This window comes from Acipenser ruthenus, chromosome 8 (genome assembly GCF_902713425.1).
Source record: "Acipenser ruthenus chromosome 8, fAciRut3.2 maternal haplotype, whole genome shotgun sequence".
Classification (NCBI taxonomy): domain Eukaryota; kingdom Metazoa; phylum Chordata; class Actinopteri; order Acipenseriformes; family Acipenseridae; genus Acipenser; species Acipenser ruthenus.
Window position 1 is genome coordinate 60,151,828 of NC_081196.1, and position 15,612 is coordinate 60,167,439.

The 15,612-nt window shown below is 39.2% G+C and overlaps 1 protein-coding gene across 1 annotated transcript; it reads left to right on the top strand.

Moving 5' to 3' along the window:
* The first annotated feature begins 144 nt into the window (after positions 1–144).
* LOC131737805 (dnaJ homolog subfamily C member 15-like) lies at positions 145–15,296 on the top strand. The gene is made up of 6 exons (XM_059029396.1): positions 145–298; positions 1,783–1,834; positions 3,340–3,413; positions 6,425–6,501; positions 7,649–7,719; positions 10,931–15,296. The coding sequence occupies exons 1-6, from the start codon at positions 188–190 to the stop codon at positions 10,999–11,001; spliced, it is 456 nt and encodes a 151-aa protein (XP_058885379.1). The 5' UTR covers positions 145–187; the 3' UTR covers positions 11,002–15,296.
* The last annotated feature ends 316 nt before the right edge of the window (positions 15,297–15,612 follow it).

Here is a 15,612-nt window from a genome sequence, read left to right on the forward strand (position 1 = left end):
TTCAATTTTACTTTGTGTTGCCTGAAAGCAAAATTCTGTTGGCAACAATCATATCTGCTGAGTCAGTAAAGTCTTGGTAAAGGAAAACGAAAAACGCGTTTGTGCATTTAGCTTTCCACAAGTTTGTCCGAGTAGATGTACTGTAGTTGTTAAAACTGTCCTTCGCAGACACTGCGAGTTTACAGTCATGGTGAGCGGTAGAAACGCTGGTGTAATGACAGAGACGGACTCGCTCAGATATGCTGAATATGCAACGAAAACAACGAGCAGAAGTGACACGGATGTTGACAAGAGACTAGTAAGTAAAACATGACATTGAGAAGAAGAAAAATGTCATGTAGTTTACAACGTGGATATTTCTTGAGAAACGGTTATTGCTTTTTTTGTTATTATACATGTCATGAGTACAATAACACATACAAAGTATTATTATACTGTATCTATAACATAGTGTATACTTTATTCCAACGTTACCACAGTGTGGTTTCAGCGTACTGTGAAATCACTCGTTGATGTGTGGGGCTGTGGAAATCAAATGAACAACGATGTACACTTTGGCTCCCTCCCCCAAAAATAAAGCAACAAACAGTCCTCGTCTTCATCCACAAATGTGCACTACTGGTTTTTGGTTAGGTGCTGTGATGATGTAACTCATTGCAAATCCGTGCTCGGCTTTTGCCGGTTACCAAGGGAACACAGTAATTAAGGTCGGATGATGAAACATCCTGTCTTGACATAACTTTGGTCCCAAGGTCACGCAGGTAAAGATGGGAATTGAACCCAGGATCATGAGCATGCCGGTTTGAGTTTCTGCTCCCTGCCCCTGTAGTCATTACCTTTCATTCCAGGATCCGACACTGGTATGAGTATGTGCTGAACAGTACAAGTTTTGACGATCCGGTATAAACAGATGAGTCAGGCAGCACCTGCTAGCGTTAGAAATTATGTTAGAGAAGGTCGCTATTTAGTGCTTTAGTTTAAAACAGGCACAACACATTTAACACAGTTAAGTGCTGACATATATCTGGAACACTTGTTCTAGAATAATACAGTGTCATTTGTCACTATCAACACTCAATAGTGTGAACTCTAGAACATTCTGGTACCTATCTAAGTAGATACAAATAAATCAAAGTGAGCATCATTCTGTAACAAATCATCCAGAAATGTTGGATTTAACACCCCCTCCTCCATTTTTGACCCCCCTCCACCTGTAATCAAAGCTCCATTGACAGATGTGACTTTTGTTCCATCTATATACAGAATGTGACACCTGACTATTCCGATTTATTTGACATGGGAGGCTTATTTGCTTTCACAGCACAGAAAAAGTATTACCTTCCTGTAACTTCGTATATGAAAAGCGATTGGGATTACACCCCAAGGTCAAAGGTCAAAAAGACTTTGTTAAGGGGTAACTAGTTTGTTTTGCAAATGTTAGAATATTTATATAATATTTTTGGAATCCTCATGCAGTTTTCAATAAAATGACACATATCACAAGACTCTAATAGACGCAAATAGTTTCTGAGTGACACGTTGATAAAGGTTGAACTCTCTCAAACCTTTCATGCCTTCCCCCAAACAGGATGAAAGTGTGCATTTTTGGTGTTACTCGGAGGGGGGTGGTGTTGGGGGATTTGTCATGGAATGACCCTTGAAAGAAATTTGGTGTGTCCACCTTTGTACCAGCTGAAAACGAGCTCTGATGAAAAGCTGTCCGAAATGTTTTCTTCATGTACTGTGAGTTTTAGCTGACTGATGTGTTCTGTTCTTTTACAGGGTGGAACGTTAATGGCTGTTGGACTTGGTGTTGCAGCCGCGGCATTCGCAGGTACATTATGTTTCACGCTGCTATTGTGTGGTGTGGGCAAAAAACAATTGCAACGCATACAACCTGGCCACTAATGTGATGCGTATAATTCATTTTCATTTTGTATTTGCTCGAGTAGAAGAAGAAATTTAACTCAAAACACAATCCTGAAGTTGGGGGGGTCGACTAATACACAAGCAAAACCCCCCTTATGTCAGCAAATCTTTGTCTGCAAAAGCCCTGGCCAGTGTGTGGTTACTGCAATCCCAGTCTGTACCTAGCAGGGCTTAGAGCCCTGTGGCAGGCATGCATTCAGTGCTTGAGGCAAGTGCACGTACAGTACTTAGCCACGCACCAGCCTCCCCCCCTCCCCCCGCCGCTGCCACTGCTCTACAGTCCCGATTTTGTATTTTCAAAGGTTAACAGGTATGTAATAATAATAATAACGTTAAGTCACTGTGTTCGCTGATCGTGCCTTATCATTGGGGCGGCCAAAAAAGTGTTGGATTTGCCATAGAATGCCTTGTGTGTCTGTTGAGAGAACTAGAGGAAGTGGGTATAAAAAGGCAGTCGTTCAAATATTTAAACTAGGGCCCTCTTGACTGGTTTACATACCTTCATTTACAAGATACTTGCACTTCAGTTCTGACCTGAAAATCCCCTGTCATTTAGACTTGGCCTTCATGCTACCAATTGTGCCAGGTTTTACAATATGGTTTGGTTATTCTCATCACTGTTGACCTGAGACTACCAGAGGTGAAAGGCACGGGGACTGGTGAATTAAGTGTATGGACAGTTACTATACACGTTTAGTAAAAATGTGTGACTTTTGTGTGTACAGTCATACAAGAATCTCTGTCTACATACAAATGTCATTGTGTAAGTGGTTCTTGGGATGTAAAGCTCTAGAGTGGTGAAGGTGCAGGTGCTTCAACTAAAAATCCCCAGAGGGGGGTAATAAGAACAGATGTTGCATGATAACCGATCATTAGGACAATGCAAACACAGTACAGATGAAAGCCCATCACTGACAGATCACCACCTTGGGGTGTACAGGCAGCAGCAGCACACTTAGGTCAGCTCACTGCCCCCACCCACCCCCCACAGATATTATTAGTGATGTACACATTATTTTTGTTTGCATTGGATTGGTATTTTGATATAGAGTTCTACCAGCAGAGCCACACACATTACCTGGTGTTCATTGGAAACCTCGAATCCAACTACTGGAGAGGCTCAACAACAGTAAGATCTCACAAGTAAACAATAATAAACTCTTACCTAAACAGGCGTTAAAAACACCAACAAATACCTGTGTTGCGTTCTTGGGCTGAGTGTTTCGAGTAGCTGAAGTGTAAGGTTTTTAGAAGAGGGCAGCTGCGTCTGTTTGAACTGATCATTAAAGCTGCCAGCACCACAATGCATTCTAGGAAGGTTTGCTTTTGTCTTTGATTTTAAACACCAAACTGCAACTCTACCAAAATTTTTTTAAATGATTTATTTTTTTATATGTTTTATTTTTTTAGGCAGATACGCGTTCCAGTTGTGGAAACCTTTAGGGCAAGTAATTGCAGAAACAGCCAAGAAAATGCCAACGTCAGTAAGTGTCTTCCTCTTTCATGTGTATGAATTACAGGGTATGAAAGCGGAAGTGACAGCTGCATGTTATCCCTTCAGGCTTTTTAAGCAAGATTCTTGTCCTCTCAGGGCTACCTGGAGACATCTGTTTTCCAGGTGTTACAATGCCTTCTGGGAAATTTGTGGTGGAAATATTCAACAAGGTGTGTGTTCTGTAATGGCCCTTACTTACTCGTAATCACTTTTGAAACCTCTGTAATTTCTACACTCTTAGATAAAGAAGCGCCTGCTCTCAGCCCTCTCTGAGTTGTATGTCACATTTGCACTCGAATGTCACAATAGCAGTTTACCTAGTTTTTATGACATTGAACTTTAGTTTAGGATAGCTTCATAAATATACAATAGACACACCCTTTTGAATTCCATACCTAGCATCTCAATGATGAGATCTGGATCGCAACAGATGCATTTTTTCTCTTAGAAACACAAACACAGTAAGAATAATTCACTGAAGACTAATAATGCCAGGAAGCCTGTTTCTTACCCTACTGTTGTGCTGACCAGATGTGTTTTGTTTTTTTTGGTTTCTATAACCTTCTACTGCTGACACCTGCTGGTGTATTTGTATAGTTGTTAAAATAAATAGGTCCCCTCTAAACTGGTCCAGATTTTGTTAATTTAAAACTGAATGTAGACTGTGTCATGGATTGAGCTCACAACCTTCCAGCCTAGGTGCCCGTGCTTCACGTCTGTGGTTTTTCTCCAAGCTACTGTTCGTGTGCAGCTTGTTTTTATGCCGTTGCAACGTTTCCCAATTACATGTTTTCTTCTAATTTCCTATAGAAAAACTGTCTCTGGCTCGCCAATTAGCATGCTCTGTGAGGCATCTTCTCCTCCCCATATCCAGAGGGCTCATGAGAGAGCACTGGATTAGTGATTCATTCCTTTGGGTGGCAGTATTCTCCAGCACGCTACATGCAATCTTACAAGAGTGGCGTGTCGTTTTCTCTATTAAAAACAGCAGACAGTAATAACATTACTCACATGAATGCGTGATTCCTAGAATGAGCTGCTGTACTTGTAACAAGAACACAGATGCTGCTGAAAGGTTTTAAAAGGAATGTTGATTTGCCATGGAAACTTCAGAAATTAAACTTAAACCTCTAAATGTGTTCTTCAGCAATCTCTGTGGTTGTTCTTGTGTTTAAGTTTAGGGGAGAAGAAGCCTGGGATAGTGTTCTGGGCATAGATACTGTATACATATTGGTGTATTATGTTGATCTGTCTGTGGCCTGCATTACCATACCCGTGTGCTGGTCTGATTAGTGCGCAGTAGGGATTCAAGGAAATACATGGATGAGGGAGTGGTTAACATGTAGACAACAGAAAGTACTGATTAGAGGAGAAACTTCGAAATGGAGCGAGGTAACCAGTGGAGTACCACAGGGATCAATATCAGGTCCTCTGCTATTCCTAATCTACATTAATGACTTAGGTTCTGGTATAGTAAGCAAACTTGTTAAATTTGCAGACAACACAAAAATAGGAGGAGTGGCAAACACCGTTGCAGCAGCAAAGGTCATTCAAAATGATCTAGACAGCATTCAGAACTAGGCAGACACATGGCAAATGACATTTAATAGAGAAAAAGTACATGCACGCAGGCAATAAAAATGTGCATTATGAATATCATATGGGAGATACTGAAATTGAAGAAGGAATCTGTGAAAAAGACCTAGGAATTTTTTGTTGACTCAGAAATGTCTTCATCTAGACAATGTGGGGAAACTATAAAAAAAGGCCAACAAGGTGCTCGGATATATAGTGAAAAGTGTTGAATTTAAATCAAGGGAAGTAATGTTAAAACTTTATAATGCATTAGTAAGACCTCACCTAGAATATTATGTTCAGTTCTGGTCACCTTGTTACAAAAAGGATATTGCTGCTTTAGAAAGAGTGCAAAGAAGAGCGGCTAGAATTATTCCGGTTTTAAAAGGCATGTCATATGCAGAGAGGCTCAAACAATTGAATCTAGGACTTTTTCAACCTGAAAAAAGAAACAAGTACCAGTGGTCACAAATGGAGATTAGATAAAGGGGCAGCAGTGTGGAGTAGTGGTTAGGACTCTGGACTCTTAACCAAAGGGTTGTGGGTTCAGTCCCAGGTGGAGGACACTCTGGATTGGATTGCTCCAGTAAAAACCCAACTGTATAAATGGGTAATTGGATGTAAAAAATAATCTGTAAAAAATAATGTAATTGTATGTAAAAATAATGTGATATCTTGTAACAATTGTAAGTCTGGATAAGGGCGACTGCTAAGAAATAAATAATAATAATTCAGAACAGAAAATAGGAGGCACTTTTCTACACAGAGAATTGTGAGGGTCTGGAACCAACTCCCCAGTAATGTTGTTGACGCTGACACCCTGGGATCCTTCAAGAAGCTGTTTGATGAGATTCTGGGATCAAACGTTTGTAAACTTTCTTATGTTCTTATGCAGAGTTGAAAGAGTTAACCACTGAGTATAAAATAGTTATTAATACCTGTGCATTCCTTTTTTAAACATGCACTACAAAAACAGCGAATAGTAATACGTTGAGTTTTTATAAAAAACAGGATTTGTAGTATTATGCCAAAGCACTGGGACAATGTTGTGCGGCCTTGGAGGGAGGGAGGGAGACGTGTCACCACCTTCGAGGTAAAGCAACACCCCATACGAGCTGTTTGTCTTTCATACACTTTGGGGGTTCTGATATTGGGAGTTGAGAAAAAGTAGGCTTGGTCAGTACATGGATGTGCAACCTCCATGTAACCCAGCTGAAGAAAGAAGAATGAGATCATGACCTTGAGCCTGCCTGCACGAAGTATGCATGGTGTGTCTAAATAACCTCTCTGGTGTGTCCACTTACGTACCAAAAATAAACTTCTGATTTCCTATTTTACTCTAAGAATAAAATAAAAAGGTATGTGTACCTTTCAGGTAAATTCACAAATGTATTCTGTGTTTTTTTTTTTTGTTTTTTTTTACAGGGTTTTTCAGTTTACTACAAAGGAGGATTTGAAACGAAAATGACCAAACGAGAAGCCAGCCTTATTCTAGGTGTAAGGTAAGAAAGAGAGCACACATATGCTGGGTTGTTGGATATAGCCAGGTTTCATCTATTTATCTGTGCAATTCTGTTAGCATTGATTCATAGTTTCCGTTGTGTCCATTAAGAAACTTGAAATGCGGGGTGTCTGGTGTGGTCATGTGAATTCATATCATGCAGGTCCTTGCAAACAAGAAGAAGCCATTACAGAAAAATGTGTGTCTGGTGGTGTCCTCGTTAATCTTGCAGTCCTATCTAATCAGACGTCGTACTTCTCTCTGTATCCTTTGGTCCGTGTCCTGATTTACAAACCACGAAGTGACTGATAAAACACAAAACCTCAAACATCCTTGAAATGGCCTTGATCTGGAGCAATGACCATTTGATTTTTCAAATAAATAATCTGGAATTTACTAGTTTAGTCTCAGAAGGCTGTGACACATTTGCGAGTTTTTCCCGTACCAATTGCAAATTGTAAGTGTGTTTTGTTTTTTTTGTTAAATATTTAATTACACATTATGCATTATCAAACCCCAATTCTCCCCTGGTGTGCCATGCAGTGGCCTGAAACCCTAGTCTCCTTAAACCAAGTTCCAAGCAACAAAGTGTCTTTGTGTTCCCTCAGCTTAAGACTTGACCAGTGAGTGGTCTTTACACTACGTTTCTGGCAACACATACCTCTAGGCTGAGACTGTTCAGCTTAATGACAAAAGGGGCTTCAGCCAGTTTCATGTCTGTTAAAAAACTCTCCCAAGAGAATGTAATCACATTGAACTGCAGAAAATATTAAACCTTGAAAATTGGAACATTTTCAGTTAAATTACAAAAATGAAAAATAATAAAATAATCTTACCAGCATAATTATCTTGTCCCGTTGGCAGCCACTATTGCTTTATTTGAGTTTTGTTGTTGGTAGGAAGACCATGGAAAATATTCTCAAAATACAGAACAGTGTTTTAAAAAAATAAATAAATCTACATTATAATTACTAGGCAAGAGAAACTTTAAGGAAACAAAGCTGGACCATAATTTTGATTGAATGCAGGCCTGCACACCATCCTCCTTTACATTTAATTTCTCAGTTGAAGCTTTAGCAGAGTGTCGCCACTAGATGGAGACTTTTCCCTCCAAAACCTCAGTCTGTCTTTTTAATTTTTCATTGCAGCCCAACATCTAACAAGGTAAAGATAAGAGAGGCCCACAGAAGGATCATGATTTTAAACCATCCTGATAAAGGTGAGTATGATGCTGCCGTGTTCAGAATGACAAACCAAGCCTGAGTCCCTTTAGTTTAGGGGATTATAATTCTCTACTTTGTTTACCAGTTTCTTGTACTGGTCTGCTTTAACCATTAAACTACCCACCACTTTAAACGTACAGTAGAGAAATAGGAAATGTGTGGTGAAGTGGGCACAGCTCTACATGTGTGTATTACTGTATGTTAAGGGTTCATGAAGGCTTTGGAGTAACAGGACTGAATCCCTCTATGTATCCACAGAGAAGTAATGACATGGAGTTCCTCTGAGCTTTTTAAAAAAAAAATGTATATATAAACAGGATGGCATGCACTTAAAACTACATTGTATTTCTAGTAAAAAGGAAGCAATTCAAACATATACAATTTGTTTGTAATGAAGCAGGTCTCTCGGTGCAAAGTATTTAAATGTGTCCTTGACAATATCTTCTAGGTAGAGAGTGTTATACCCTCATCTCCCTGGGGTAGCCTGCTTGCCTGCAGTCGCTTTGCTTTCATCCCACTGCGGTACACACATTCACTCCTTACCTGTCGCTCACAGGTGGAACATTAATAAAGGCTACCTCTACCCCAGGAGCTGCTGTTTATTCTCCTGTCTGTATGTTATCTAGTTCTCCTGTGTGACCCACCCTAGAGGAAACTCTGCTTGCAGAGAATGTGAAACGCACTGTCAAATTCCACTTTCTCTTCAGCAGCTATACAACTGTTTTCAATACCATTTTTTTAAATTTATCAGGGTTAATGTTTTCTTTTTTTTAATGAATATTCTTTTTTAATGTCTTAAAGATATACATTTAAAACAACATTTGATTCCCCATTAGTACTGTGCTTTCTTTAATCTTGGTGGGTTTTATTCTGTTTTTTCAATGATACCAGAGTGTTTGAGAAATGACTGCCTTCAGATTTGTATCAGCCAGTACTGTACAACACAACTGCATTCTCCTAGTACTGTAACCTCCCTCATTAAATAGCACTCTGTATATAAACACAGAGCTGCAAAGGAGTCCTGGGAAGCATAACATGAAAGCAATCACACAAAAGCAGCACACCCTTCTTTTGGGGTGTCCGTGTGTTTCTGTCCAGAATCGGTTTGAACACTCCCTGGAGGGTCCAGACAACAATTGGGTCAGTTTTGGCCACCATGCAGCATTGCGTGATGCTTTACTTTGACAAGCTGCTGTCAGGAGGCATGCCATTAATTAACACAAACTAGTGCAAAGGGTGCTGCTAGCTGCTTACAATAACATATAATCAGCCTGGTAAAATATTTCCACTTGCTTCTCCTGCTGCACTGTGGAAACAAAGCAGTTGATACCATTGTTTGCTCAACACTTGTTGATGTGTTTTTTTGTTTTTTTTTCAATTCTAATTAGTCATGCAAGGACATTTATTTATTTATTCACAGTCTGGCTGATGCGTATACACTTTGATACATATTTGCCTTCCTGTCGTGTATGTATGTTATGATTGCATGGTTCCCAACAACCTCAGTTGTCGGCTTCTTCCCAGAAGAAGGCTGATGAAGCTGTGTAAATATCTATGTACTCGCCCGGGTGGACATGGGGAGGGAAATGTCTCCATGAGCGTGTGAGCCTCACATGCTGTTGCTACTGCGCCTGATGGCAGGCAGATGGTTATTACTCAAGGGGAGTCTTCCACAAACTAATCGACTGGAACTAAATTATGAGCCACACCAGATGACCGCATAACGCAGCAAATCACTCTTTCCTAGATTCCCTGCAACAGTTTTTTTCCACTCAACTGAGTATGCCATAGAGTGTAGCGTAACGTCTTTTATAATCGTCTGGAGCATTCCATACGTGAAATGGGAACAAGGGGGATGCTTGCAGTCAGAAAAGCATAGCGTTCCTGTTGCTGTGCTTGGCTTGGCTGTCATTGGCAGTATTTCTCCTTGCCTGTGTGCCAGTCAGCGGGTGGGGAATCAGTAATGTGTTTTGTAATGCGTCAAAGCTGTTTGCGCAGGTAGCTCATACGAAGCTAGCAGATGTTGTTTTCCAAACTGTCAGCTCTGATTCCAAAGGTGACAAACAAATGCATCCCTCACTGAAAGGGACCCTTCTATTCATGCAACATGTCTTCCCTGCATGTGTAATAAGTGTTCTTGCGCGCACTATTATGCCTGATGCTTCTAAATATTTCTTTAAGTTCTTGGTTGTTAATCTTGGATTTTTTTTTTAGCTGCTCGAATGATGCTCCTACCTGCTGTACCTGTAATTTTCTCTGGAGATCCAATTCTTTCAAGCGTTTCAGTTGAATTTGTCCTGTGAATTTTGGTATTCCATATTCGTTTAATGCTGTTCTGTTGTCATTTTCTTTGTTTGCTACGAGTGCTTTTCTCAAATGTGAATCCAACTCCTTTGATCATCATCTGTTGTGTTTCCAGAACGTTCGTCTTCCACAGATGTTGGAATTAATTACCTAATTTTCTGTCTGACTTTATAATGCAACTTAGTAACTGTGTAATGGTTTTCAATCAATGAATGTATTTTAAAATTAGTTCTATTATATTTTTACAGACTTTTAATGTAAATGTTATAAATAAGGAGGCTGTGTGGTCCAGTGGTTAAAGAAAAGGGCTTATAACCAGGAGGTCCCCGGTTCAAATCCCACCTCAGCCACTGACTCATTGTGTGGCCCTGAGCAAGTCACTTGACCTCCTTGTGCTCCGTCTTTCGGCTGAGACGTAATTGTAAGTGACTCTGCAGCTGATGCATAGTTCACACACCCTAGTCTCTGTAAGTCACCTTGGATAAAGGCGCCTGCTAAAAAAAATGTGCTAGTACTTTTGTCATGAACAAATAGGCCTATTTGAAATTGCTTTTTTTTTTTTTTTTTAATGAAGTGTTTGTTAAACTACCAGAAATGTGGTCTTTGTCATATTAATAAGTGGCTAATGTTCACTAAATGCTTGTATTGAAGTTGTTTTCTTGAATTGTCTTTTATTAAGTGTAGGGTGCCAATACCGTCTGTCACGGTATATGTAAACGTGTGTGTGTATATATAATCTTGGATTTTATATATGTAATATAATTTATTTCTAGAAATGCTAAAGTAATGTGTTAATTAGATGTACAGTGTATTTCATTATTGTAGTTGCCACCTTGACCTGTAAAAGCTCCTAGGTTTATTAAAACCCAGTTTGGTAAATATTATTTCTCTTATGCTTTTTAGGCGGATCTCCCTACTTGGCAGCAAAAATAAATGAAGCAAAAGACTTTCTGGATGCCAGCAGTCGAAAGTGACCTCATTATCATCTGATTCATGCTGTTCCGCACAACAGCTTTTTATTCCATCTCATCCAGTACATCCCTTTGTGAGGAATGTGGGTGGAGCTGCACACACACTTTGGACAGGATATACTTCTGGATTGTTTAGGCTTTATTATAGTGTATCTTCACAGCTGCGAGGCTTGTGTCAGAAAATTGTTTTTTTCTGCTGTCTCTTTTATTGAATTGTACAGTGCTTCGTGATGTTTGTACATGAAAGGCGCTATATAAAATGAAGATTATTATATTACTGTAAATGAAGATGTCGACCAGGAAGCGTCATGGCGAAGGAACGTTATAGGAATATCATTTTTTGCACGTACCCGAGTATGTTCATGAGGATTACAAGGATAGATTTTTTTTAATACAACGTTCTCATTGTTGGTAACGTAGTATATAACATGGAACGTGTTTTAATGTATGCCAGCTACTTTCCATTCTTGCACTCCTTTAAATTCAAATCTACAACAATGCTCTATTAATAACATTGAAAGAGTACCCTTGTATTTTATTCATTGTATAACCTTGTCATGATGGTGTTTTTGTTATCGGGATGTGTTTTGTGTTTTCTGCTAACTTCCTCAATGTGAAATTGATCAAATACCAGTTACAATAATTACAGTAATTTATTGATATATATATATATATATATATATATATATATATATATATATATATATATATAGTCTGCCAAATAAATTAAATAACATAGTAAATATAAATCTAGTTTATTGAGTAGTAAAGATAGACAGCTGTTGGTAGAATTAAATAAGTGCATAGCTTCTGTGCATGGTTCTGATGGAAAAAGGTGTGTCATGGCCTGTTTGCAACTACATTTTTAAGTTAATTAAACTGCAAGGGAGTTAATTAAAAGAAAATACAAATAGCCTATGTGCCAGTAGCTAATATCGGGTCTTTTTGAGCCATGTGACATGTCATTTGATGGCATTAACTATTATTATTATTTTTTTATTTTTTAGAATTTTGTTTACATTTTCTAAATTTTGCCCAGTCAACCAAGCATTTTGCAGTTGACCTGTGGCCATAGTCAAACAGTCACCAATGGTGTCAGTAGACAGTTGTGTTAATGTAATGGGTGATCTTAGTGACTTTTTCCATCAGCTGAGGATTTCTACATGAATTCGAGTCTCTGATCGATACACTTGTAGACTTCAGTCCTGAAGTTTGTATTTTAAAAATATTTTGGTTTTGTTTACCCTGAGGCTGCAATCTTATAAGGGCGAAGAGTGATATCAAATGGTTAAATAAAGCTAAAAATCAGGATAGTAACTGTATCCTTTTGATGTGAACTTACAAATAATAATAAATCTGATTTCAACACAGGCTTGAATCACGAACACTAAATGTTAACGTTCATGTATTTGCCGCAAGATGCCCACAGGCTAGTATCAGTTGACTTCATCACAGTAGTTTTGACATTGTGTCAAAACAGGACACTTAAGTGCTCTGCATTGTGAGGGAGTTTGAGCTCATTGGGTTGCGTTCCTGTTTCTTGAAGTGGGAGTCTGTGTCTCCTCAGCTGTGAATTCTGTTCTTGTCTTCTATTTTTGAAGGATTGAGGATCAGTAATAAATAATCCCACTGCTGCCAATAGCCCAATAGATTTCTACAAGTTAACTTAGCTGTCTCCATTTCCTTTCAAAGGAAACAATGCTCTTTTATCTTTGAGGAGCTGTAGGATTTGAAACAGTAAGCAGCCTTGTGGACCCAACTGGCTGTTGAGATAACAGCCAGTACATTTGGGCTTTTTAAAATGCTTGCTTTTTTAAATGGCTTTTTTTTTCGAGTTGGCCTTGTCATTTTTATTTCAGGATTGTATTGGCTGTGGAAAGTGCTATGTAAGTCCAAGATTGTCATCGTTGTCGTCATAGTTGTTGATGGCACTGTGTTGCCTGCGATGCTTCGGTTGTATGATTAATATTGAATTAGGTTAATGATTGTGATCTTGAGTGGACTTGTTAATAGGCGAGACAGCAAATGAGTGAACCATGGTGATCATTGGATAAGCCGGGGTGCTAAATCAAGATGCAAGCTACAAAAGAAACGCTGGCCAGCACAAATCTTGGACTACCTTACTTCCGTAAAACCCCGGACTGCCTTACCTTGGATAAGTTCAGGATATTTTCAAATTGGGGTGTGTGAAACCAGTTGATAGTGCATTGTGAGTTGCTGTATTACTTGGCTTCAGTGCATTAATCTGTTCACATAATTCAAGATGACATAAAGCTTATAGCGTGATTTTGTTTCTTAGTCATTTACAATAGCTGAAAAAGATCTCCATTACATAATATGGTCATTCATATCAACATGATGTGACAACGAATATGTGCTGCAGTGCGACACACAGTGTGTGTGTGTGCCTATGGGGTGCCAGTTTATCCTGACTATGTATATAAAAATGTACCTGGCATCAGCCTCCCTTTACTCCCAAAGGACTGTTCTTCTGTTTTTAGAAACGTGGAGTTTAAGGGTGGGCAGATGGATGAGGTTGCGAGACTGCTGTTTGCATGGCAACAAGCAAGGAGAAGGACTGCTGAGTTCATGAGTGACCCCTTCAGCGTTTTGACCTCTGACAACTGAATCTCTTCAGTTGTGTTCATGTTTTCTTTTTTTTTTTTTTTTGGTACATTAGGCAAAGACCCAACTGTGCCCACAGTCAAGCTAAAATGCATTTCTTTGAGTTTAAACTGCTGTTTATCTCTTTGCACGTTGAAGTAGTCTTACTTAAGTTATTCTTCAGGTGTAGCCAGATGGAAAAGTCCCATTCATTTCCCAATACGAGCCCAGTATCCAAGCAAACCGTACCCATGAACTGCAGCATGACAGCCAAGGATCCATTAGAAGTTCTATACATGGCAAATGTTTTTGATCTAATGAAACAACACGGTACACCTCTGATATTGGGGCCAGGATAGTATTTGAAGAATGCAGTGAAACCTGTTTCTAAGCTAAGGTCATGAAACACCAGGTTCATTCAGGTCAGGGAGTGAGCACACAGGGCTCCAGGTTCACAGTTACAAGACTTGGCATTTCCCTTTTTTGAGCACAGTTTTGCTCCTTCAAGGTGGAAATTCTTGCGTGCTTAACAAGAACAAAAAGCGGTGGTAAGAGCAGCTTTAGTCGCAGCTATAACAGCAGGTTGTTTTAGAGTGTTGTATTTTGTGTTTCGTTCTGTCCCATCCTTTTATTGTACACTTCCTGAAGGACTGCCTTTAGAGAGGTTTAAGAAAGCATTTATTTTTTATAGCCCCAGGCTGTCTCAGTAGTTATTTTTTTCATTTTTCACATAGACTTGAGTTTATGGAATGCTGATGGTGCAAGAATGCATAGTGTAAGTTCACATGTATTTACTAAGTAACAACAATTAGAGACAGCTTTTGGACTATGCTTCTATTTCAGGTATTTTATATACATTTACCAACCAGCTCTTACTTTAAAAAGCCTGGATCATGACAACTTGGCTGTGAAACAGGAGAAGGACAACACCATCCTCCTTAAAGAGAGAGAGAGAGAGAGAGCGAGAGAGAGAGGGTCTCATATATCTAAGACATAAAATCCAATTGGAACAGAAACAGAACATTATATCATAAACACACGAGGCAGGCCCAGGAGTGGTGTGAAAGTAATTCACTCTGGAGTTTGCTGACAGGCACAGTATATCTGGAGTTAAAATTGAGTTTCACTTTCATTTCCTGATAAATAAATCATTTCTCCTGTCATAACACTATGGGCATTATTCTGAAGTGTGAACGCATTTATTCCGAAAGGAATGTTATTATAAAACCAGCAGTATACAATTTAATCCGGTCTGACTTTAATTAAAGGTGGCTGACAGGATCAATATTATTAATTATTTAGGCTATATTTGCATCCTGAGCCATTTGAAAAAAAAATGCATAATACCACAGTAGTGACGTCAAAAAGTGATAATTCCTCTAGAGAAAAATATACTTGAACCTTGACCCAGCTGGTACATTCGTATCTCAGAAAAACTGGAGAGGAATGGGAAATTAAAACAAGGTAAAGGGCAATCATCCAAATAAAGGTGAAGCACTAATGGATGATGACACAGAACGTCTGTACAGCACTGAAACACTACGTTTAAAAAAACCCAACTGTACTGCTGAACCGTGTCTTCTTTAATATTAGCATCACAAGGGTATCCATGTATTATACAAAATAATAGATGGGCCTCTTCAGTGAGTTACAGGAAAACAATTCCATCTCGGGTTTCTGTGACAGTTTATAGATTACTTGACCTTCGGTCTCATAATTTATGACGTCACAGAAACCCGTGATGGAATTATTTTCCTGTAACTCACTGAAGCCCATCTGTTAGAGAGAGAGAGAGAGAGAGAGAGAGAGAGAGAGAGAGAGAGAGAGAGAGAGAGAGAGAGAGAGAGAGAGAGAGAGAGAGAGAGAGAGAGAGAGAGAGAGAGAGAGAGAGAGAGAGAGAGAGAGAGAGAGAGAGAGAGAGAGAGAGAGAGAGAGAGAGAGAGAGAGAGAGGCGCTGTACACGTACTCAGTATTGGTACTGAGAGATTTTTCGTTTTACAACAGCAAAAA

Bases quoted from the DNA above. Each gene is read 5' to 3' on its own strand.
- LOC131737805 (XM_059029396.1), top strand. From the start codon at position 188: ATGGTGAGCGGTAGAAACGCTGGTGTAATGACAGAGACGGACTCGCTC. The intron at 1,835-3,339 runs GTACATTATGTT...TTATTTTTTTAG, and splicing joins TGCAGCCGCGGCATTCGCAG to GCAGATACGCGTTCCAGTTG. The intron at 6,502-7,648 runs GTAAGAAAGAGA...TTTTCATTGCAG, and splicing joins AGCCTTATTCTAGGTGTAAG to CCCAACATCTAACAAGGTAA.